At 40.3% G+C, this 26067-nt stretch overlaps 1 protein-coding gene across 12 annotated transcripts in view; it reads left to right on the forward strand.

Moving 5' to 3' along the window:
- The window catches only part of MACF1 (microtubule actin crosslinking factor 1), a 330156-nt gene that overhangs the window by 188517 nt on the left and 115572 nt on the right, over positions 1 to 26067 (forward strand). For 10 of the 12 annotated variants that reach the window (XM_058553754.1, XM_058553763.1, XM_058553761.1 and 7 more), the window contains exons 29-35: positions 59 to 221; positions 1110 to 1193; positions 4475 to 4582; positions 4776 to 4874; positions 6492 to 6644; positions 6962 to 7050; positions 9805 to 9940. In XM_058553754.1, the coding sequence (XP_058409737.1) occupies positions 59 to 221; positions 1110 to 1193; positions 4475 to 4582; positions 4776 to 4874; positions 6492 to 6644; positions 6962 to 7050; positions 9805 to 9940 (832 nt within the window). Of the gene's footprint in view, positions 1 to 58; positions 222 to 1109; positions 1194 to 4474; positions 4583 to 4775; positions 4875 to 6491; positions 6645 to 6961; positions 7051 to 9804; positions 9941 to 10561; positions 19145 to 19672; positions 19823 to 21375; positions 21592 to 21671; positions 21822 to 23900; positions 24135 to 26067 lie in introns of those variants that run through there. The other 2 variants (XM_058553752.1, XM_058553753.1) reach the window with 2 other exon arrangements.

A 26067-nucleotide genomic window follows, 5' to 3' on the forward strand; every position in this document is an offset into this window, starting at 1 on the left:
TTTACTGTATTGTATTTAAACCGAGAGATCTGATAGCAGTTTCCCTTTGCTCCTCCAGCCAATCTGAGCTGGAAAGTATCCAGGAAGTTTTGGGAGATTACCGAGCCTGCCACCGAACTCTCATCAAATGGATTGAGGAAACCACTGCCCAGCAGGAAATGATGAAGCCAGGCCAGGCAGAGGATAGCAGAGTGCTGTCGGAGCAGCTCAGCCAGCAGACGGTGGGTGCAACAGTAGCACCGTGGAAGTTGGTACGGGGGGATGTTAGTTCAACATAAAAGAAGATGATGTTCTGGCAATTAAGCTTCCTCAAATGGCAAGCCATTCTGAGCCTCCTCTTCTGCAAAGGGTTCAAGTGGGAGGGTTTCAAGATACTGGTTTTATACTTAGGCCAGAAAGACCTATGATGGTCTCTTCCAATCCTGAGTTTCTGTGACTATACATTGAACTCATAGATGGACAGATTAAAATTATCTTGCTTTCTTTTGTTTCTTGATATTACATTTGATTTTACTAGGATTAGAGTATGGGGGATTGAAAACCTAGGGAAAGCTGTGAATGGAAGAAAATTAATAAGTGGTTTTTATTTGTGGGTATTTTGGGGGTTTTTTGGTTTGATTTGTTTAACATTACAATTAAGAGTATAAAGTCTAGAGTTAGATGCCTGGATTCCAGTCCTGGCTCGCACTCACTTACTATGAGACCTTGAGCAAATTCCTTAGCTTCTCAGTATTCTACTGCTTCATCAGTAAAGTGGACATAGTCCATATTTGTTCAACCTACCTCACTCGTAAAGTTATTGGTGTTAGGTTGAAATGAAGTGATACTTGTAAAATACGTAGAACAGTGGTTCTCAGAGTGTGGACCCCAGACCAGCGGCATCAGCATCACCTGGGAACATGTTAGAAATGCGGGTTCTCAGACCAGAACCCAAACCTCCTGAATCAGAAACTCTGGAGATTGGGCCCAGCCATCTGTGTTTTATCCAGCCTTCCAGGTGCTTCTTAGGCAGCTAAGGCTTGAAAACCATGGCCTTAGAACATAATAAATGCTCAGCTGTTTCAGTGATAATAATGATAATGATAAAGTTGTGATATTTTGGTTCCCAGGATCTGTTTGCAGAAATTGAGAGAAATCAGACAAAACTGGACCAGTGTCAAAAATTTTCCCAGCAATACTCCACTATTGTAAAGGTAACTCTGCCATATCCCAATAGGAACGTAAATGATCTCCAGCTTAGGAAGATCTGCATTGTCACTGTAGGTTTTGTTTCTGGACAAATAAGCAGAGCTCTTCTGCTCAAGGCTGGCCCCATCCTTGAGGTGTTATTACAGTTAATATGGATGAGTACTTCTCACGGCCCCACATTTAGGGATGCTCAGAGAGGTACCAGACATCAGCTGTGATTCAAGGAGCCTCCATATGGATGACCTACAGGCCTCTTAAACTTACCATGTCCAAAACAGAATGTTTAGGTTTTCCTCTCAAATATGCTTCCCACCAGTCTTGCCTATCTCAGGAAATAGTGTCACCATTTTCCTAGTTGCTGAGGCAAAAAACCCAAGAGTCATCTTTAATTCTTCTCTTTGCCGTAAACTTGATGTTCAGTCTGTGAACAAGTTCCCTCCATCTTCCAATATGTCCCAGGTCTGACCTCCTCTCATTACTGTCCCCTGCCCCCTGTTTCCCTGGTTCATATCTAAGGGAGGAATCTTCCTTAGACTATTCAGGTACCTCTGAGCTGATCTCTTGCCTTTGCATCTGCCCCACAGGCTGTTTTCCCACATGGTATACAGATTTATCTTTTTAGAAAATACTGCATTTCACTGAATCTCAGATGCCATCGATTATAAACCACACCGTTATTTTCTGTACTACCAAACAAGAGGAAACTCTGCCAATTATGCAAATGCCATTGATTGTAAAACATATTCCAATTTTTTTTTTTAATTTTTATTAATTTTTTTGGTGAGGAAGCTTGGCCATGAGCCAACGTTTATTGCCAATCTTCCTCTTTGTACTGAGGAAGATCAGCCCTGAGCTAATATCTGTGCCCATCCTCTATTTTGTATATGGGGGATGCCTCCACAGTGTGGCTTGATGAGTGGTGCATCAGTCTGTGCCCGGGATCCGAACCTGCAAACCCCAGGCCACCGAAGAGGAGCATGCGAACTTAACCACTATGCCACCGGGCCGGCCCCCTATATTCCAGTTTTAGAGATACTAAAATGTGGGGGAAATGTACACATTACAGTAGATGAAACATAGTAAATTGGATCATGTCACTGTCCTGCTCAAAACTGTTCAGTGGCTTCATATCATAATAAAATTCTAAAGCCTGTATGCTTTGTAGCATGAGGCCATGCATGATCTGGCCCCCCGCACCCTATTTGTCTGATAACCTCTTTAAATAAAAATGACATGAGGGCCAGCCCTGGTGGCCTAGTTAAAGTTTGGCACGTTCTGCTTCAGCAGCCGGGGTTTGGTTCCCGGGCACGGAACTATACCATTCGTCTGTCAGTGGCCATGCTGTGGTGGCGGCTCAGATGAAAAAAGGAAGATTGGCAACAGATGTTAGCCAAGGGTGAATCTTCCTCAGCAAAGAAAGACCTGAGATTATTATATATTTATTTTTTTATTCCATGTCTTCTCACTAGAATGTAAGTTCCAGGGGAGTAGGGTTTTTCCTGACTTGTTCCCCACTATGTGTGTAGCACTCAAAAAAATGACAGGCACATGTAGATGCTCAACAAACAATTTTTGAATGAATGCATTTCTTTAGTTAACAACAGAAAACTTGGTGTCAGAAAGAATTGAGTTTAGGGGGCCGGCCCCGTGGCTTAGTGGTTAAGTGAGTGTGCTCCACTGCTGGCGACCCGGGTTCGGATCCCGGGCTCGCACCGACGCGCTGCTTCTCTGGCCATGCTGAGGCCGCATCCCACATACAGCAACTAGAAGGATGTGCAGCTATGACACACAACTATCTACTGGGGCTTTGGGGGGAAAAAATAAATAAATAAAATCTTAAAAAAAAAAAAAAAAAAGAAAGAAAGAATTGAGTTCAGATCCTAGCTTCACCATTTTCCAGGCTTAAGACTTTGAGCAAGCACTTAGCCCTTCTGAGTTTCTGTTGCTGTATCTATAAAATGGGAACAATAACTACCTCACCAAGAGATTGTAAAGATTAAATGGAATAATATATACATAGGACAATGCCTCAAACTTAAAATACGTTCAGTAAATGGTAGCAAGTGCTTTTATTATTATTACTATTTTATTATTGTTACTACTATTTATAAGCTGCTGAAGGAACTCATTCCATGTTTTCCTCCTGCCTAGTGTTTTCTGAGTAGGTAATAGAAAGCAGTACATTCTAGGCAAAAGGAACTGCATAACCAAAGGCACAGAGGAATGAAAATACAATGATTATATGAGGAAATAGCAGATATTCTGGTATAGCTAAAAGGTGTATGGTACATGAGAAGCAGTGACTGTGGAAAATGAAAGGGGAGGTTGGGACCAACCTATGAAAGGCCATGTTCAGCTCTTTTGGCTTTATCTTCTATTCTTGCTCCTTAAAATGTGGTCTTTGAACCAGGAGCATCTGTATCAGCTGGGAGCTGGTCAGAAATGCAGAATCTTCAACCTACTGAATTAGAATCTGCATTTTAACAAGATCCTCAAATGTGATTCGTGTGCATGTTGATATTTGAGAAACTCTTGTCTAGGTCATTGAAAGCTTTCAAGCAGAGGTACAAAGTGGTCATTTTTGTGTTTTAGAAAAGTTATTCTGATGGCAAGATAGAAAGAAAATAAATTGGAAGTGAGACTATAAGCAGGAGAGTAAATAAGAGGCTCTTGCACCCGTCCATGTGAGATATGAAGAGGGCCTGGACTAGGATAGCACTCTCAGGATTGCAGATGAAGTGACAGAATAGCATGGTGACATGAAAAGAGCATTGGTTTAGGGATTGGAAGACTGAGATTCTAATCCTGACTATTGCTCACCCACTGAGTTAATTAGGGAAACTCATTTCCTGTCTCTGGGCTTTAGTTTCCCCATGTATGAGATGAAAAGGATGGTCAGCAAACTATGACCCACAGGATAAATCCAGCCTGCACACCTATTTTTAAATGGCCCATGAGAAATGGCTAAAAACAAATCAAAGGAAGAATAATACTTTATGACACGTGAAAATTATATGAACTTCAACTTTCAGTGTCCATCAGTAAAGTTTTATTATAACACAGGCATGCTCTTTCATTTACTTATTGTCTATGACTGCTTTCGCTTACAGTGGCAGAGTTGAATAGTTATGACAGAGATAGTATGGCCCTTTACAGGAAAAGTTTGCTAACCTCTAGTTTAAATGATCACCAAAATGCCTTCCAGCAATGAAATGCTGATTCTGTTACATGCTGTGTGTGAGCTATAAAGCCCTATGTAAATGCAGTCAAATTTTTTCCTCCCCAGGACTATGAATTGCAACTGATGACATACAAGGCCTTTGTGGAATCACAGCAGAAATCCCCTGGCAAGCGCCGTCGCGTCCTGTCCTCTTCAGATGCCATCACTCAAGAGGTGAAAGGGTGGGGCGAGGACATATGCCACTGTCTTCCTTTAAGGGAAGATTCATTTGTCTGGGCCTGCAGGTTGATTTAGGGCTCACCTCTCTGTTGAGCATGTGACTTCACGAAAACTTCCTCTTATTTTCAACTATTTAAATTTACTTTTCTGGCAGATAATATATCTAAATTGTTTTTTTGAACCATAGTTCATGGACTTAAGGACTCGCTACACGGCATTGGTGACCTTAACAACTCAGCATGTAAAATATATCAGTGATGCGCTCCGGCGGCTGGAGGAGGAGGAGGTGAGGACAGTCAGTCCTAAATCATCTTGAAAATAGAATTTAAAATCCTGTGCCTCATCTGTCAAAATTTAAAGTACTCACACAGCTGATTTTCATTGTGCACGGTGGTTGTGTTCTATGAAGTTGCTGCGTACGCTGCCTTAGCAAACGCTGGACTCTTGAACCTAGGGGAAATACAGAGTTGGGTTCCTGCAACATTTTTGTCAACGGATAATGCATTACCTTGTGTTATGTGTGTTTTTGTTTAAAAACACTTTAATATATTTTGTTGATTCACTAACATTGAACTCACAGCCAAGAGCACTATAACTCATGCCTGAATAAAGCTTATTTAACACATGTTTTTTCCATGAGGTACATCACAGCGTTCTTGTGCTTAGGAACACTAGAAAGCATTTCAGTGCTACGCTTGGGTCCATTTTAAACAGTGAAATCACCAATAAAAGACACAAAAATGTGAAAAACATGGCACTAAATAGACTATGAAAAGAACACGTTTATAGTAATAAGAGCTGGAACATGAAGGCAGAGTGTCACCTTGTTCTATCTGAGCTGGGACCATTGAGCGACTAAAATTTTTTGCCACTCTGTGCATGTCTGGGAATGACTGAAGATGCCACAGGTATTGATTTTGGGGTTATAGATAAATTTTAGTGAGTAGATAAATTCACAAATATGGAATCTGTGAATAATGAGGGTTGATTGTATTATGTCCAACACTCCCACTTCCAAGTATGTTTATTATAGAAATGTTATAAGTATAAAGAATGGGATGTGGACAAAGATCCTCAATAAAGCCTAATTTGTTAAAGGGAAACACTGGAAACATCCAAATTCCCTACAGTGGAATGCTATGAAGCTGTTAAAAATAATGAAATAGATTTAAGTGGCCTGACATGGAAAGATAGCCATGATATGACATTTGGGGAAAAAAGCAAGTTAGAATACTATGTATAATTAAGGTTTCAGTAAAAACAAAACTGTGCATACCACAAAGACGCAATATGAGCATACAAACAAGAAGTCTATATACCAAATTTCTGGGACAATGAGATTAAGGAGCCATATATTACACTTTTCAAATTGTTTGAATTAGATGTAATGAGTATTTTTAATTATAAAAATCTTCCACGTCTTTGCAAAATAAGTTTCCACATAGTCAACCATTCTTATAAAAGAAATGCTGTTGGAAGCATTAACCCATACCAACTTTTGTGTATGTAAATTAGCAAAAGACTTCCTTTATGTCAATACCTACTTAATCTCTGTAGACTTCAATCTCTTCACCTGTAAATCTAAGAATTATGAAAATAAGTAAGATGCTATATGTGAAGGGCTTTTTTAAATCAGTAAATAATTATTGCGTGCCCATCATAGATAAAACAGTGTGCTTTTTTAGAAAGGTGCTAACCTAGATATAATGAATTTAGCTATTAGTATCACACAGTTAGGCACCTGTGAGCAATGCTGTAGGCTGGGTAAATTATATTTAACTTGGGGTCATTTTAGCTGCCTACCAATTTAGGTAAATTTTGTGTCTCTATTTTAGGAAATCTGAAGTCAAGCCAGTCTAATAAGACATTGACCAAGATACTGATTTTCTATTTCCTGTTCTAGAAAGTGGTAGAAGAGGAAAAACAGGAACATGTGGAGAAGGTTAAAGAACTTTTGGGCTGGGTGACTGCCCTAGCAAGGAATACACAAAGCAAAGCTACCTCATCCCAGACCAAAGAATCAACTGACATCGAAAAAGCTATTTTAGAACAGCAGGTGAGTAGAAGGTCCATCTCTCTCTTCCTGAGTAGAATAACATGTGATAACGCATTAGGTGGAATCGTACAAGTCACATGTGGGCCACCCGAATGGTTGTTATCTCAATATATGTTAACTTCCAGGACTTAAAGAAACTAAAGAAGTCATCTGATTTGTACTTCTACCTTTTTAATCAGCTATATGTAATTCATTGGTAATAATAATCTGACTTAAGCTAGGTTTTTCCCTAGGATTTAAAAAAAGTTATTTCAAATAATTTTTGATTCTTCAATTTCTTGGGTTCTGAAGCTTTTCTCTTTATTTCTACTACATAGGTTCTGGCAGAGGAGCTGACAACCAGAAGGGAACAAGTCTCTGAGGCTGTTAAAACTTCACAGATTTTCTTGGCCAAGCATGGTCATAAGTGAGTATTAAGTTAGAGATTATGGCACATCTGGGGGACCAGATCTACCTGGTTTAAATTTAGGATCATGATGAGGATTCATGGCAGCAAGAGCCAGATTATGAAGAGCTTGTGGTTCATGCTGAGAAATTTGCATTTTACCTTGTCAGCTATGAGGAGGGATTTTAAACATGATTGGATTTTGTTGATAAAGGTTTCTAGAACCGTTTTATAGACAAGGGATTGACATAGGGTGAGAGTAGAGGCCTCAGAGACTAGTTAAGAGGCTCTTCTGATAATATAGGCAAGAAATGCCAAGGGATGGGGAGGGGACAAAGATTCAAAAGATATTAAGGATAATGAACATACAGGGTTTGGTGACTAGTGAAAATTATCAGATATAACTCCCAGGTTTCTGGTATGGTGCCTTCTGGCACCATACACTCCCACTGAGTGTATGGTGATGCCACTAACCAAGACAGGGAATATAGGAGAAGGTGTGGATTGAGGGAGAAGAAGGTGGCTTTAGTTTTAGACATTATGAATGAGAAGAACCCAGAGGACATCAGAGTGGATAGCTACTATGTATTAGAAAGTACCTAACACATTAATTTATGCCTTACGTAGTTCCACTAACGTTGTCCAGTAGGTAGCTGTGTATGTAAATTTAGAATAAATAAGTGGCGATTTGAGTCGTCTGCGTAGTAGAAACCATAAGAATGGATTAGCTTAAAAGAATCCAAGGGCTTCTCAGTGTTTCTCAGCTTGTGAAGGAAACCTAAGAGAAGTAAAAGGGAAATTACGAGTGATATCTCAGAACCCAAGGGTTCTCCAAAAAGAATGGAGTAGTCAGAAGTCAAGAAAGATTAAGACTGAGAAGTGTCTATTAAATTTGGCAAGTTGGAAGTTTTTGGTGACTCTGGTGAAAAGTTGGGGTATGATGTCAGATTTAGTATGATGGGGAGCCCATGAGATGTAAAAGGTAGTGATAGTGAAATTAGACTACCCTTTGAAGAAGCTTGGCCACAGGGAAGGAAAGAAATAATACAATAAATAATTAGAGTAGAATATATGATCAAGAGTTTTTTTTTTCCTTAAAAGATTAGAGAGACTTAACTGTGCTTATGAATTGAGTCTCAAGGACCAAAAGGGAGAAAGATTGAAATAATAGGAGAGGGGTCCCAGAGGATGTAGGAGAGGATAAAATTCATCAGTGAGTAGAAAGGACAAACTTAAATAGGAATTGGGACAGCTTCTCCTCTGAGGTCTGAGGAAAAAGAGTTGGGAAAGGTGTGGATAGAGGTAAATATGCCAGGAGTGAAGCCGGAAAGTGAAGAATCAGTCCCCAGTAGTGATCTGTATTTTCTCTTTGAAATAGAGAGGCTGCTTGCTGAAAGTTAGACCAGTGCTTAGGGGAAAGAAACAAGGATTGACTGGGAGCCTCCCAAGGATTGTCAGGAAGCACTGAAGTCCAGGAAAGGTTGGAAACTAGTAGGATCTCTTCTACGTGGTTTTGGAATCCCTCTCGCCCCACTGGATATGGTTAGCCTGCGTGTGGGAGCAGAGAAGTGGTTTGATTGATCTGGGGCTGGAGTTTTATCAGATTAGTAATGAGAGAGTGCATGGAAAATAGTAAGAAACTGATTGAGATGATGGACTGTGGGGTCTGGACTCTAAAGAGAAGAAACTGAAGATAATAGAGAGGACTGATAGATTAAGAGAAAATAGAGGAGTCAGTGAAGGTTTGGAAAATCTCAGTAAGTTGATGGATAGTTATAATATGAATCACAGGATTCATTCTCAAAAACATAATGTAGGGCCGGCCCGTGGCGCAAGCGGTTAAGTGTGCGCGCTCTGCTGCGGTGGCCTGGGGTTCGCCAGTTCGGATCCCAGGCGCATACCGACACACTGCTTGGCAAGCCATGCTGTGGCAGCGTCCCATATAAAGTGGAGGAAGATGGGCATGGATGTTAGCCCAGGGCCAGTCTTCCTCAGCAAAAAAAAAGAGGAGGATTGGCAGATGTTAGCACAGGGCTGATCTCCTCACAAAAAAAAAACAAAAAACATAATGTAAAATAAGAAAAGGAACTTGCAAAATTCACCAGATTCGAGATAGTGATAACCTCCAGGGAGACAGGGAAAGGAATGGGGATTGGTGACAAATACACACTGGACTTTAATTATATCTGTAATGTCTTATTTCTAAGAAAAAGATACAAAGCAAATTTGGTAAAATGCTAAAATTTGGTAAAGCTGGATAGTTGGGTAATGGGTAAATGAGAATTTGTTTTATTCTTCTCTTTTGCCTATTTAAAATATTTCATTTTTAAAAGAGAAGAGGTATAGGGGTAAAGAAAGAAAACTGGAAAGGTAGGGTTATAATCAGATAGTAGATTCTTGAAGTGTAAAATTTCAGAAGTGGAATAATTTTAGATGATGGCACGGTCCAAGTTTGCCATGTGTGGGTGGGGCTAAAATGGAGTGGAGGCCATTTGGATTGAGAAGGTTGCAGAACTACAAGCATAAGGTGTTAGACAACTGGTTGCATGATCATTGACCTCACCAAGAATCATGACTTGATTTTGAGATAGACAGGAAAACTATGAGTTAGATGCCCACGTGTTCAGTGAGTATGGAAGACTGACAAGATGATCCGTGGTTAACAGTGACAAAGAAGAACACTATCTAAGGTAGAGAAGTCATGATTTTGAAGCAATAGAGGAGAGTTTGGAGAAAGATTTTTCTCTAAAAGGGCTTTAATGCTTCATCTTCCAGGCTTTCAGAAAAAGAGAAGGAACAGATATCTGAGCAATTGAATGCCCTGAATAAGGCTTACCATGACCTTTGTGATGGTTCAGCAAACCAGCTTCAGCAACTTCAGAGCCAGTTGGCCCAGCAGACAGAACAAAAGGTACTGTTAGTTTTTCTCTCCAAATGTTGGGAAGGGTACCTTTTGAATGGTATGAAGGCAGCTTTGCTGCTTGCGAGTCATAATCACTAGCTTTCTGTGACCAATGTGACTCAATTTTTAACCTCACCATAGCAGCCATTTGTCTTGTGTTTCTTTACTGGGGTTCCACGATGTGTTGGTCAGTCGAAAACACTAAAAGGCACTGAAGGTTAACCCTTCAGACCAGGTTCACTGTTTTTGTTGTCTGCCATTTTGTGGCAGACGGCAGTCAAGGAGAACATAATTCTATATTATATCTGATCACAGGGCAATAAGATTAGTCCTCCGTGGCATTGTCATTCAAAAGTTGATAGCTGAGGGGCCGACCTAGTGGCATAGCGGTTAAATGCGCACACTCCACTGCGGTGGGATCTGAACCCCGGGTGCACACCAATGCAGCACTTGTCAAGCCATGCTGTGGCGGCATCCCACATAAAGTGGAGGAAGATGGGCATGAATGTTAGCCCAGGGCCAGTCTTCCTCAGCAAAAAGAGGAGGATTGGCATCAGATGTTAGCTCAGGGCTAATCTTCCTCACCAAAAAAAAAAAAAAAAAAGATAGCTAAGAGTTCTGAATATTGGGAAGAAAAGGTCGTGAACCTCTTCCCCCATCCTTCTTCTTCATATCTACTAAGTAAATGAGAAATATTCATTTCCAAAGCAAACTGGTGGATTAGCTGCACTGACTGAGACGCTGGTTCCCCTTACACATAGTCATCCCATCATGTGACATCTTGACCAGTTCCCACTCATGTTCATTTCCTGGACCAGATGAAAGTTAAGTTCCTGCTGGTTCTCCTAAGTTCTTCCTGGATACTTGTGTGTATATGTAAACTTACCATATTATATACATGTGTCTCTGGGATATATATGTGTGTTTGCCTGCTTATTTCCTATGTTGTGAAGCAGTGGCCAACTTACATGGGGCAGGCCAAAATGTAAGCTCATGTAGCAATCAAATTTGGTTTAGATGATGCTCAAAATGATATTTGGACAAAATGTGCTTTGACTCTGGTCCTTGGGTATGAAATTTGCGCAGCAGGAGCTAGAGTTGTAAAGACCACAAAACAGAACCAGCTATGATTTATTTGAGAGTAGATTTCCAAAAAGAATATGCTGGTTTAGCATTCTCTTTGTAAGCTAGCCCACTTCTAATGGCTTGTTGCTTCACCATATAAGGGAATATGTGAAAAGTTTTAACAATTGCTTGCTGAGAACATCCAGTTCTCATTTTGAAACGTTAAAAAAGGGGAGGAAAAAAAGAGAGACAAGCTGCTGAGCACCACTACATTGAGCATGATGTGTCCCCTGTTACCGTTCGTGTGTTTCATGTGAAGTATTGTTCTGATTAACTGACATCCTTGCTTACAAGTTTCACTAACCCTTTGGAGTTTAAGCACAAATGCACAAAGGGAAAAGAGGACGACCTGTTTGGGGTTCTTTTTTGCAAAAAACAAACAGTCGCATGCTGGACGCTAACACCAAGCTTACACTGTATGTGCGATACGGCTGAGCTGCTCCATAAGGCTCTATCTCTTATCTGCCCAAGGCGTACCCTGCAACTCTGGTAAGTAGAAGCCTTTTATGTTTTCTTTCCTCCTCTCCCTCTGTCTTTTTCTGCTTGTTTAGGTCAGAATGCCCATGTTTGGTGGGGCTGAAATGGATGTCTCTGGATTATTTCCCAGCTCAGTGCTTCCTGCCTATCCTCCACTTACAAGGGTGTTGGAAGGAACAGTGTGTAGTCTTTTCTCTTTGGCTGGGCTCCAGGCGTTTCTTCAATATCATCATTTCTGAGACTTCATGAATCGCACTGAAGAAATTAGAAGTTCTCAAAAGAATCTTTTTCTTTGTCATATTATCTGCTTCTGAATAGTTTTTACATGGATTTTTTAAAAGGACTTTTTCATATGTCTTAAAGAGTCATATGCCAGTGTGATTTTTCCTTTAGTCTGTGTAGAATAGATACCTAGTAGAATCGCTTGACATACGTTTACCTTATATGAGTTAAACTCTACATTCTAGGTCAGAAAACAAGGTGGGGATGGGGAATAACGCATAATATTTTGAATAGTGTGGAGAATTCTGTCGGTTATTCCATTATTTGAACAAATCCAGTGAGATGGAGATGTGAACCAAATCTGTTCCCTCATTTGCTATCCATTGTGCATCTCTTACAATGTGTAACTAATCAAGCTTGAGATGCTCAGTGCATGATTTTAAAATCTGGGGCCAGAATAGGTTAATGATTTTATGGATTTCCTTACCGTTTATCAGTTTATTCATTTATTCACCAAATGTTTATTTAACTTCTGGTACTGTTCCTAGACACCAAATGGGCAAAGTACCTGCTCTTATGGAGGTTACTTCTCCCTGAGGCAGAAATGAACTGCATTATTTAGGAGGCAGGGAAGTGATTGGCAGTTGCTTCAACGAGATCTTCCATGGTTAAGTTAAAGAGTTAAATAAGGATCAGAAAGTAATACTGACCAAAGGAGGGCAGATAAAACCATCTATAGAAGGTGAAGATGATGAACATGAACAAGAAGAGCTAGAAAGCTGGAGAGTAATAAAAGTGATGAAGTATTGTAAGTGGTAAAACACTTGAATGATTTAATTTCTGAATACCATCATTCTGTGATAAAAGGCTTCAAAATAGGAACTCTTTAGGAGCTGTTTTTAGGCTTTTTTGCAAGGGTAATTTTGACAACGTATATGGTTCACCTTATTCACTGACCTTAGGACCTAACTCCTGTCTGAGATGTGACTCTACTGTACTTATCCTTCATGATCTTCTGGATTTGACCGGGGTGGCAGTATACTAGCACAAGATTTAGAGTGAGATCTTGGTTGGATTCTGGAACTCCACTAGTTTTGTGACTTTGGACAAGTTACCTAACCTTTCTGTGCCTCATTTTCTTATCTGCAAACTAAAGATTAAAATAATTGCTTTCATAAGATTGTTGTGAGGATTAAATATCAGTGCTCAATAAATATATTAAGTGCTCAATAAATCTGTTAAGTGCCCAGCAAGTGGTAGCTGTAATCATGGTGGCTGTGCTATCCATTCTAGCCTGGACCAGAAGAAAAGTTACTAGTGGCTCCAGAGGCAAGGGTCCCCAAGTCTGCTCCTTGCTTGACTTGCTACTTCCAATTCCTAGAACTAGTTTAACTTAGAGCCATTGCCTTGGGAGACACTAGCATTGGCCCCTGAGAGTATGACTGCCCCAGTTGCCAACAGCTGCGTGAGTAATATACGCAGGGCCATTTCCTGAGATGCACAACTGTTGTGTGGCTGTTGGGCTGCTTAAATCTCTCTTCTGACCCTGTGGACCAGTCCTGCTGAACTCCTCAGCAGGGGAGTGCTACTTCAAGAGTCTTCTGCATGGGTTGCAACACTGAGAAGTTGTAATATGGGATTGAATTCTCATTTTGGGGAACTGGTATGTGTCTGTAAGAACTTTCTGGTGATTTTGTCTTAGAAATAGCTGGTCTCTCACTTTCACTGCTTGCTACTTCATAGAGCTTGTCACTCAGATATGCTTAATGCTACCATCCCTCAAGTAATCTGTGAACTTCTGGCCATGTTAAACGTTCTGCAGTTTAGAAAAATTCTTTAGCATTAACACTGGCAGGCTTCAAAATGTTCCCTATGCGTTGGGGCTCATCCCAGGCTGAATTTTTCTTGTGGTCAGCATTTGATATACTATCGTTCTCTGAATGACTCCTTTCAACAGTTGTGCTTCTCTGATTTAGTTTTCTTTTTCATTTTTTCTTTTAGGGTTGCAGAGCAGTTGCTGGGGTGATTGACCTAGGCACAGTGGAGATATTTCCCATCTTCAGAGCCATGCAAAAGGGCCTCATTGACCAAGACACAGGACTTGTACTCCTGGAATCCCAGGTTATCATGTCTGGCCTCATTGCCCCTGAGACCAGTGAGAAGCTCTCTTTGGAGGAGGGCCTAGCCAGAAACCTTATTAATCCCCAGATGTACCAGCAGCTCCAGGAGTTACAGGATACCCTGTCCTTAATAAGCAGGCTTACTGAGAGGAAAGGCCCTCTTTCTGTGGTGGAAGCAATTGAAAAGAAAGTCATCAGTGAGAGAGTTGGACTGAAAATCTTAGAAGCTCACCTGGCAGCTGGAGGTTTCAGTCTCCCCCCCAATGAGAACTATATTAATTTAGAGGAGGCTTTTCACCAAGGCCTCATTTCTGCATGGCTTTACTCAGTGTTAGAGTCTCACCTGAGATCATCCAAGAATTTGATAGACCCCAACACAGCTGAGAAAATTGGTTTACTGGACCTGATGCAGAGATGTATTGTCCACCAAGAATCAGGGTTGAAATTGCTGCCTGTCAAGCAATTGGCGGGGGGAATGGTGAGCTTGAAATCAGGCCGGAAGGTTAGCATTTTCCGTGCAGTTCAGGAAGGACTGATAGATCGGCAGGTCACTGTCCGGTTGCTGGAAGCTCAGCTTTTTGCTGGTGGCATAGTAGATCCAAGAACAGGACACAGACTTACAGTGGAAGAGGCTGTAAGACATAATTTGATTGACCAAGATATGGCCTGTGCTATTCTCATAAGGCAGCTTCAGACAGGAGGCATCATAGACACTGTCACTGGGCATAGACTGACAATAGATGAAGCAGTGAGCAGTGATCTAGTAGCTGCTAAGATTGCCCTTGTGCTTCTGGAGTCCCTTTGGTCATTCATGGGATTGCTGTGGCCTGAATCTGGAGAGATCCTCCCAATTACAGATGCCCTGGAACAAGGTATTGTGTCTACTGAACTAGCTCGTAAAATCCTTAGTGGCCGACAGCATATTAAAGCCCTGTTTCTACCAGCAACCACAGAGATTTGGACCTGGGAAAAAGCAATAGAAAATGGTATGTTGGACAAAGATCTTGTCAATAACTTAAAATCAATTTGCATACCTGATGTGATGCCCCACATACAATTAGCAGACTCTTCAGAACGAAGCAAATTGAACATTAGTCCTGGAGCAACAGGTCTAGTGTACAGCAAGGGCCCAGCTGAGGGCACAGTGAGCCGTAGCAAGAAGCTGTTGTTTCAACTGATGACTCACAGCTACATTAATGTGCGGAATGGACAGAGGCTGCTCCTGTTAGACAGTGAGCTCGTAGAGACACTAACAGCAAGAGGTGAATATCGAGCAGGTCTTCCAGAAGTGTTTGGAGTTGAGCATCAGAGACTAGAAACTCCCGAGGAATTACAAGAATCAGTGAGTGTGAAAATTACAGAAACCTCTTGTGATGGGCTGACTGTGAGGCCACGTGAGTTCCAGTTTTCTTCTCAGAACAAAGAATATCCCAATCAGGCAAATTTCACTGAAACAAAAGGCAAAAAGACCCTTGTAGAAACAGAAGTTTCCTTGATACAGAACCCTGAAAAGGACCTCTTTGTAAGAGAACAAAAAGGGGGAAATCCAAATGTTGATACTTTGAAGGTCATAAATAAAGTCAAATCAGAGTTAAAAAGGCAATTGTTAGGTACCAAAAAGGAAGACCAAACAGAAATGTCTGCCAGAGAAAATGTCAGCAGAGGTTTTATCTTTACAGTACCTCCCGAGGAAGCAGAAGATGTGACCTTGGTGGTGGACAAAAATCCTTCCTCTATTGAAACACCAAAGGAAGAATGGCAGACTGTCAGAAAGACTTCCTTAATGTGTCAGAAAGAACAAGCAAACACACTTGAAATTGAATATATTCCAGGTGAAACTGGAAGACCTCTCCTAAAACCCCAAAGCAAAAAGTCACAATTTCAGATAGAGAAAACTCAAGCTTTAGAATCGGAACTAAAGCCTGAAAATGATATGAATACTCATTCTCTGGACAAAAAGAAAGCCTTACATAAAATACCTTTGGGTGGGGATGACCATAAACAAAGTCCAGAAGGACAGAACATCGCGGGTGGTAGTATGATGATGTTAGAAAACACAGATGAGGAAGAAGATGGTCGTGAAACTTCCCTGTCATGCAGTCATCCTTCAGAACTGCTTGAAGAACCTACCTTAAATATATTATCTGCACAATTACTAGATGGCGGTATCTTTCATGAACAGACAGGTCAAAAGCTCTTACTAAATGAAGCAATAGCCCAAGGGATTGTGCCCAGTCACACTGCTGTGAAACTTATGGGAAAGCTGAACATGTTTCGGGGCTTCTTTGACTCTCAGACCTGCGAGTCTTTGACAACTGAAGAAGTCATTGATGAAGGTCTGATGGATGAGAAATTATTATATAATGTCCTCATGGCAGACAAAGCTATAAGTGGGGTCTTAGACCCCCGTACCCACACACTCTGCTCTGTGAAGGAAGCAGTTGCAGTGGGACTTCTTGACACGCAAACAGCCACCAGAATTTTAGAGGGGCAGGTGGTGACTGGTGGAATTGTTGACCTGAAGCGAGGTAAAAAAGTTTCGGTAACTTTGGCCTCAAATCTTGGCTTGGTGGACAGTGCTGACCAGACAGAACTTATAAATCTGGAGAAAGCTTCCAAAGGCAGAGATGCTGAAAAAACAGTTATGAAGAGATTAATTAGCTTACAAATGGAAACAACTGGAGTTATGGATCCTGATAGCAAAGCTCCTTTAACAATTGTGCAGTCTATTGACAGAGGGCTTTTGGAGAGAGGAGAAGCTGTTCAGTTGTTGACTAAGCAAGTGGTGGATGGAGGTATCATTCACCATATATCTGGGATGAGACTTTCTGTTGATAATGCTTTTAAACATGGCATCATCGATGAAGATTTAGCCAAGCAACTCAAAAAAGTTGAGAACTTAAGCCTCCATCAGTTTTTTAATCCTGAAACAAAGGAAATTATTTCCCTCCCTGAAGCCATAAATTTAGATCTTATTACCCCAGACTTGAAAAGAGAAATCCAAGAAATTCAGGCCTTGACTGGAAGCTTTGTGGATCTCATTTCTAGCCAGAGATTGACCTTAGCAGAAGCTAAAAAAGAAGGATTGTTAACTAATAAAGCAATATTGTCTTCAGGAATGATGCATGGGATTGTAGATCCTGAGAATTCCAGAATTGTTCCCTATTCAGAATTAATAAAGAAATGTAAGATTGATATTGAATCTGGACAGAGATATTTAGAAGTAATTCCCTTCTCAGACATTAAAGATGGAGTAAGTGATAAAGTACTTACATTGTCTCAAGCAACTCAGCTTGGGAAAGTAGACTTTGCCTATGCAGTGAAGGTTCTAGAAGCTCAGGCAAATACTGGGGGAATCATAGATCCTGCCACGGGAAAAAGACTGACATTGGCATCAGCTTTGGAACAGAAATTAGTGGATGAAAACATGGTCAGAATTATTGCATCTCATCAGGTGTTAAATGGAGGAATTGTTGACATATTTAATGGTCAGAGAGTGACTTTAAAGGAAGCTATTGAGAAAGGATTTATCAGTCCTGAACTGGCAGCTATGATCCAAATAGATACTTTAGGGTCCAGTGATCGTGGGGCTCAGACTGAAAAGCAAATTGTAGTTGAAGCACGTGAATTAAAGAAGGAATTTCTCAGAAAGGAAATGTTAATTGCTGGTAATCAAACTGCTGGAATGCGTTGTTGTAAAAGTGAAAGTGAGAAATTATTTCAAATTGAAAGTCAGTCTGTGCAAGAAAAGATTAAAATAAGAGTTTCTGATGGGGAGCAGGCAAAAAAGAGCAGGGAAATTTCATTAACGGAATTGGAGTGCAAGGATCAAGATAAGAGGAGAGCTTCTCCAGATGCTAAAGAATCTGTCAATATCATAATTCCTAGTGATCATAAAGGTAAATCATTGGAAAAAAATACAGATGAAGAGCAGGAAGAAATAGTGGCACAAACAGAAATTATTTCTCATGTGAAACAGTCTATATCAGGTCTAGATTCTAAAGAAATAAGGGAAAACCAAGGAGAAGTTATTTCAGAAGTACAAGAATCAAATGGTAAAACTTCAGGCAAATTTCTGAGTGAGCAATTTATGCAGAAACCAGTGAATACTGGGGAGAAAAGTAAGAGAGAGAAGAGGGAGATGGTTGTAGAAGAAAGTGTCAAAATATGCAAACCAGCAGTTTGTTCAGAAGAAAAGTTGAATCGGAAGACTGCCAGTAGAGATGACCATGATTCCAATATAAAGAGTCAACCTATGGAAGTAACCGTAAGTGAAAAAGGTAAAGAAGCTGCTAGAGAGCTGGGATTTTCTATTACTTGTAAAGCTGAAGACTCTTCTTCCCAAATGATACCCAAAGGAATTTCTGTAAAAAATCAAGATGCTTTAACATTCAATTCTAATCAGGTCAGTGAAGAAGTCGAAAATTTAAGCCTCTGCTTGACTTTAAAACCAGAAGAAAATTTATCTCAAGACATTACTGATGGGGCCCAGAGTGAACCGTTCTCTTCTATGACCCCAAGACCTGAAGGATTGCACTACCAGGAATCAGTTGGAAAAGCCCAAGTTGCAGACACATCTCGAATTTCCAAAACAGACAAATCTTTCCAAGGAACCACCAGACAGGAAACCAACTATCATCAGGATTCCTGTGTTACCTTTAAGACTAAGGAAACCAAAGATCTCACTTGCTCATCTGATGAATATAAAGAAAAATCTTATCAAGAAGTACCTTTTGATTCAACAAGAACCCTTACATTGGAAGAAATCACAGTTTCTGGAGTAGACCCAAAAGAAGTGCATTTTGTGGAATTCTCAGATAGAAAAGACCTTCATCATCAGGACAGCAAAACTGATAGTGAACTTTGTGGAATTCTAGAATCTAAAATAGTAACAACTCAGGAGATAACTGGAGAGAAATTTCCAGAAATGTCAAACCTTATAGTTACAGGTACAGAAGCAGGGTCCTTTAAAGGCATAGTGACTCAGGGAGTTCCTAGAGTCTTGGCGTCCCTTCTTCCAGAGAAATTGTTCCAAGACGGGTCTCAAAAAGAGAGTATCGGGCAACAGGATGCTACGATTAGTCCCACCATTCCAGAGACCAGTGAAGAAAAGACAGTGCCCCTCATATACCCTACAGTGAAGATGGATGAGAAGACACCACAGGAAAAGCTCAGAGAAAGCCCTGGCAGTGAACAAACTCCCTTTGTGACTGCACCCAGGGGAAAGGGAAATGAAAGGGTAAACCTGGAGCCCTGCAGAGCAACTCAAGTAAGTTTCCCAGTGGTGTATAAGTATATATATTTTTAGATATAACTAGTTTAATGCTAAAACTCTTGACTGGATACTGAGTTTATTTATGTATAATTGTATGCATACATACATTTTAGGGCACTGATAATTCTCTAAGGTGTAACTTAGTTTATTATCATCTGTTTGTAACACAGTTGTTGGAAAATTAGGCAATTTCGGAAATTTACAAGGGTTTTAAGTTAGAAAGTAAAACATTGGAGCTAATTTGAAATACTGGGGTGATGCTACCGAAGTCAGAATAGCTTTTGGAAATTTTATTGAAATGATGCTTATAGATTGATAATTATGAGCTTCTGCTCATATTAAATAAATCACTTTTTTGTCTGTTGATTTGATACAACATAGACAAAATAACATGTTTTATTTCATTCCGTCCTATGTGTAGTAAAAATTTCTCTTTGTCTATCAGTAAGACCCAGCCTGCTTTAAAAAGCAGACTTAAAGGAGAATGTCAGATCTGAGTGAGTTTTCTTTTTGGCTCCACAGAATGTATTTAACCGACAACTCTGTCTAGAACATGATGAGAAGCTGGTATCCTATCTGTCTCTATTACGAGACATTGAAATGAGGACCAAACAGATTCAACCTCTGGAGCTAAACTTGGCAGAGCTACAGGATCTGCTGTGTCAGGCCAAGGTAGGTTCCCAGAGACTTCCTCCAGGCCCACCAGCTTGGAGGAAATAGAGACTATTGAGGAAGAAAAACATGTTCAAAAACACCACCATTTTAAAGGACAAAAAATAGATTGAAAAGGTGTAACTGGAGATGTCTGAAGAACACAGGAAATACTGGTCTCACAGAAACCAAAGCAGAAGAGACTCAAGGGAAGAGTGGTCAGCAATATTAAATACAGTAGAGAGACTGAGTACAGTGAGGACTGAAAGGAGGGTTTAGCGCCTGAAAGTCATTGATGACTTTGATAAAGAACAGTTGCAGTGGAGTGGTGGGATATAAATTAGGTGGCAGTAAGAATAAACAGAAGGTTGGAAGGTGGGGACAATTAACAGGATCATTCTTTCCAGAAGCTTGGTAGTGCAGGCAAGGAAAGAGGTAGGACACTAGCTAAAGGAGATGAACTGAAAGAGGAATGTTTTGAGTGGATTCTGGGGCTGAGGAGAAAGAACCAATAGAAAAGGAAAAGTTGAAGTTAGATGAGAGAGGAAGTGATGACTGATGGAATCAGGTCCCTCAGGACAAAGAAAGACATAGAATTAGACAGCCTTGAGAGGGAGGAAGAGCAGTTCTTCCTCTGAAACTGGAGGTTAAGAATTGTCACAGGGAGCCGGCCCCGTGGCTTAGCGGTTAAGTGCACGCGCTCCGCTGCTGGCGGCCCAGGTTTGGATCCCAGGCGCACACCAATGCACCGCTTCTCCGGCCATGCTGAGGCTGCGTCCCACATGCAGCAACTAGAAGGATGTGCAGCTATGACATACAACTATCTACTGGGGCTTTGGGGAAAAAAAATAAATAAATAAATAAATAAGTTAAAAAAAAAAAAAAAGAAAGAAGGCTGTCTGAAAAAAAAAGAGTTGTCACAGGATTAGAGTCACAGCAAGGACAGGGATTGTAGAGCTTTACCAGTTTTCTCAATGTCCAGAGTATGGCCTTGGGTAGGGTGGCTGAAGGGGAAATGAAGATGATGCTCAGAAGAACTACCAAGGTTTTCTACAGCTTATTTCTGGCTTCTCTGCTGAGGATCAGAATATTGAAGACTAGCTGAGTGGGAAGGCTCGCTTGGGCTATTTTTAGTTCTTTGGTCCTGCCCCCTTGGAATTTGGAGTGGAAGAGTCATCCTTTCAATTGGCTTATTTTGCCTAACATTATATAAGGCATAGTGGCACTCTTGGAGAGGCAGCAAGTTGTAGTGGAAGGAGCACGGCACTGAGTCAACCTGAATCCAAGTCCTGGCTCTATTGCTTACGAGCTGGGTGACCTTGGACAAAAAAAAATTTCACATTTTTAAGTGCTAAGGCATCTCTTTTGTAAATCCAGAATAATAATATCTACTCTGCTGACCTCAAGAATTAGTATTTGTGAGAACCAAATAAGCTAATGAATGTGTATAAAACCATTTTATAAGCCCTGAGGCCTGTATAGGCATAAGGTCAGAGAAAAATGTGTTCACAGCTGATTCCTAGATAGCAAGATTCTAGTCTTGATTTGGAGGTAAGTCCACTTTATCCTCTCAGGTTTTAGACAAGGAGCTAAAGGATCTGTCCACCTTGGTGAGTCAGGAATTGGAGTGCGTGAATCAGATTATTGTCAGCCAGCCTCAAGAAGTCCCTGCTCAACTGTTGAAGGCTCTAGAGAAAGATGCCAAGAATCTTCAAAAGTCCCTCAGCTCTGTGAGTGACACCTGGAGTTCCAGACTACTCCACCTCCAGAATGCTGTGGAAGTAAAAAAGGTAGCTTCTTGTCACAAAGGCTCATAAAGTCTGGGCAGGCTTGGAGATTTTTATAATCTAATTTGCCATTTATTTCTTAGAGTAAAGTGTTAACTCAGCACGAACAGCTAGAAGGCAGACTTCAAGATCTGAGATCCTGGGTTGGCAATACCAATCTTATTCTGAACAGCAAGGAATATAACAGTGAAACAGATGCTGAGAGCCTGAATCACTGTCTCCGACAGCATGAGGTGAACTCCGAACCCATTCTCAAACATGTTTTGTTTGTCCTTTGAGTTGTGTCAATTTTATTTTCCTGCTAGTCAAACGAGTATCTGTACTTACCTTTCTTAGAAAGTCTGATTTTCCATTTCAGAAAAAAAGTCTGCTATGTTTATTTTTTTTGGTTATCATACCCCTGGAGCTTCAGTGATTATGATTATTTCTCCTTTTAGCTGTTCTCTGAGAGAGAGTCTACAGAGTGGTCTGTTATTAGCAGCTTCATCTCCTCTTTGTAACTGAGCATCTAATATCCATCCGTTGTTTCTGTTTTGCCCAAGATATAATCCTACGTACACATACCAAGTTCAGGAGAATTTTTGATCAGTGATCTAGAGCATAGGTTGACAAACTTTTTCTGTAAAGGGCCGCATAGTAAATACTTTCAGCCTTGCAGGTCATAGGCTGTAGATTGCCAACCTCTGATCTGGAGAGATGCTTTTCTTCTTGTTAAGCCCAAATTAATTGATTCTTTTATAAGTCAGTGAGAGAAAGGTAAAGACTCTGAGATATATATGAGCCAGAGGGTTTTTCCCCCCCCAACATTGTTTTTTTTGTTGTTGTTATACTTAAGATAATATCGGATATTACTCACACTGGTTTGTCTGCCCTCTGCTATAGATACCCCTGTTCTTAAATTCTTTTTTTTTTTGCTGAGGAAGATTTGCCCTGAGCTAACATCTTTTGCCAAGCTTCATCTAGTTTGTATGTGGGCCAACACCACATGGCCACTGACGAGAGGTGTAGGTCTGTGCCTGGGAACTAAACCTGGGCCACAGAAGTGGAGCACACCAAACTTAACCACTAGGTGACGGGGCTGGCCCTTAAATTCTTTTTAAAGTCAGAGCAGAACTAGAGATGTCCCCTCCTTCTGTTCCATCCTCTCCCTTTTCCTCAGTCTTAAGAGAAGGAGACATAAAGGTTCATCCATGGTCAGGCTCCTTGTATACAATCTCATTCCTCTTTATCTTACAAGAGTTGATGTGCCTTCTTTCATACCCTTGTATCCAAAGATATCATTGGGGGAGTGAATAGCAGATTTTACCTGTTCACTGACAGGGTATTATAAAGAAGCAAGGGTGAAAAACATTCCTATGACATAGTATGAGATAGAAAAACACAAAGCATCTCCTGCATTGGTTTCCTCCCCTAGTTATAACTTATATGCATTCTCTTATGGAAAGAGAGCCACAGTCTAAGCCTTGATTTCCTAGTGATAGTTGCCCATATCCATGTGTTCACAGTTGAAGGAAGCAGAGTCTTAGGATAAATATCCAAGAAGCCCTCCCAGCCTGTTTTGCAGGACTGCTGACTACTCTCAATTTCAAAGTGATAGAGATATGTGTATCTTAATTGTTTTTATTGAGTCCAGTATAACATGGCTGATGATCACTAAATGTTTGTGGAAAAACTGCATGCTTTTAATTGTCTGAAAACAGATAATTATAGTATTTAGGCAGTTTTTACTGCTTTAAGGGAGCAATATAACTTTTATATAGGAAAGTCTGACTGAATGCAATCCTTCAGAGTTTTAAAATATATGAGCAACATTATTTACTCTAAAAATCAAATTGTGGTAAACTACAAATAAATTGAATATTTTCTCCCATCTGGCCTACCAGTAACTCACTGCTGGACAAATATAAATAGATGTTTGAACCTAAGAAAATACAATTAGATATATCAGACCAGAAATTCGTGTTAAACTTTCCAAAACTTAAAAAAAATTTTTTTTTAAAAATATCTGAGATTAGCAGTAGTATAATTCTGCTAACATGAATAATTGAAAGCTTGCTGCATTTGGAAATCAAGGTCTAGTAAAGGAAACCTAATTCTAATTTACGAGGAGTTTGGAGAGACCAGAAGTGAGAGAGACTTCCAGTGCTAGTTTGGCCCTAGAAATTATCAATGTCAATTATAAAAATTGACAGGAAATTAACCTCTCTTTGATCATGTTAATTCTTTAACTAGAACCAATAGCTTCTGCTTCAATAGAGAATTAGAAGTTTCATTTCTTTTTTTTTTTTTTTTCCTTTCCCTACTTACCTTAGGATTTGAAACAACCCATGGCTGAAAGGAAATCTCAGCTGGACGTGCTTGCCTTTGATATTCAGTTCTTTATCTCTGAGCATGCCCAGGACTTGTCCCCTCAGCAGAACCGACAGATGCTGAGGCTTCTGAATGAACTGCAGAGGTCCTTCCAGGACCTTGTGGAGCAGACTGCAGCTCAGATGGATGCCTTGCAGGGCCATCTTCAACAAGTGGAACAGGCGGCCCAGGTCAAGGTCAGACTGAACCAGCAGCTGGGCTCAGTTTGTCTTTTGGGATGTCCTCTGTCTTTAGGATTTCTGGCCAGACTCCATCTATCATGGTTTCAGGAGCCTGCATTTGCCAATTTGAAATTTCATGTCATTCAGACCAGTTTGGTTCTGGTCCAGGAGGCAGCTGTTCTAACTGTTTTTCTTGCCATGTTTTTGGTTTTATGTGTGTGTGAGAGAGAATATGTGTGTTTATGTGTGTATGCATGTGCAAGTACTTTCTTTTTAGTGAGACTCTACCCTCAGTGTTTCGCATTGTCTCTGACTTTGAAATGAAAATCATATCCCTAGCCCTTTTTTCTCATACTTTCTCCCTCAGCATTCTTTTGAGGGCCATTAGGAATATTTAGGTACTCTGAGCTTTTGAAAAGAATGTTTCTGAAATCGTTTTTATTCTGGGGCTTTTCAAATGATTAACAATAAGATTCCTTGACAACCTTCTAACAGCTCTACAAGGAAATTTTTATCAGAATCATATTAATTTTTTAGCACCTTTTAAATTATTATTATTTTATAGCACCTTTCTTCACACTTTAGTGCCCAGTGCTTATTCAATTATGGAAAAAAGTGTGCAGAAGCAAGAGTGATACATTTTGGAAAAAAAACTAACCATCCTACCACCTTCCATCACAACCCTCTTCTTGCAAACCTCAACAAAATTGCATTAATAGTAACATCATAACCTTAGAATACCAAGAATGATGCTTATGCCATTTCTGCTGTTTGAATAATAAGTTGGAATTCAGCAAGATGATGTTAGAATTGTCATTATCATTAGCAAATCTATCTCAGGGTCTCCTTTATTAAATATTGTGCAAAGTAGAATTAAGCTTTTGAGTCAGGCTTAAGGGAAATTAGATTAGTCAATTCCATATGTCCCCTGTTACTACTTAGTTGTTTCAACTGTATTGAAATTGAAATAAAATACTAATGAAACACTTTAGGTGACCTTCCAAATCTGAAAATTTGCAATGTCCTCACTTGGAATTTATATAGTATGGTGTAGCCTGTGGATAATTAATGGAATAGCACTGATCTGAGCCATCTTAAGACACAGCCCAGATCCAGGGTAGGCTCCTGAGCTGCTGCAGGTGATAGGACTGCATGTGAACATTCTCTCTGAACGTGTAATTAATTCCACAATGTTTATTAACCTTGTTATTGTCAGAAATTCTCTGCTTCTCTCTATATTTGCCCTGAATGCATGTGTATGTCTGTGTGTTAACTTGTTTGCTTTGCTTTTTTCAGATTCAGTCTGCACCCATCCTAACCCATGAAGATCCCGTTTTACAGCTGAAGAGCTCTTAGGAGTTCTCTTCCAGAGCCCTTCTATTTGTCCTAAAGAGGGGGAGAGAGGGCCAATTTGGGCACCTGTTTGTAAGTGCAGGTGACTAAAATGCTATCAGAAGGTAGAAACTGGTGGAAAATGGTTTTAGAAGGATGGTCAGGAGAACACATCATGCTCAATTGCTCAGTCAGGTGCTTCAGTGTCATGCCACTGAGATGAGATCTGGAGAAAGGATCAGGCACAGAAGCATATTCCCTCCCTCCCCATGGGCCTGGTTTTTCTCTTCGCTACCCATGTAGACACCTGAAGGACTGAGCCAGTTGCTATTCTTAGGCAGTTTCCTTCTTCTCAAAATAGTCAAGGCCCTCATGCCTGGCATGTAATCATTCCATTTAATGGGTGTCTGCATTTGTGAGACATTTGATTTATAAAGTCACCTCAATTATTAAGTTCAATTAGCTTATGAATTATCCAGTTTCTTTGATTTTTCCTCTTAGTCCAATCTTTATAATTTTCCATATTTTGACTTAATATGTGGCATATCCCCCAGTTCTGGTAGAGGAGTTGATCAGAACTACTAATTTATTATCATCTGTGGATTTCAGGTGTCTG

Source organism: Diceros bicornis, chromosome 13 (genome assembly GCF_020826845.1).
Source record: "Diceros bicornis minor isolate mBicDic1 chromosome 13, mDicBic1.mat.cur, whole genome shotgun sequence".
In the NCBI taxonomy this organism is placed as follows: Eukaryota; Metazoa; Chordata; class Mammalia; order Perissodactyla; family Rhinocerotidae; genus Diceros; species Diceros bicornis.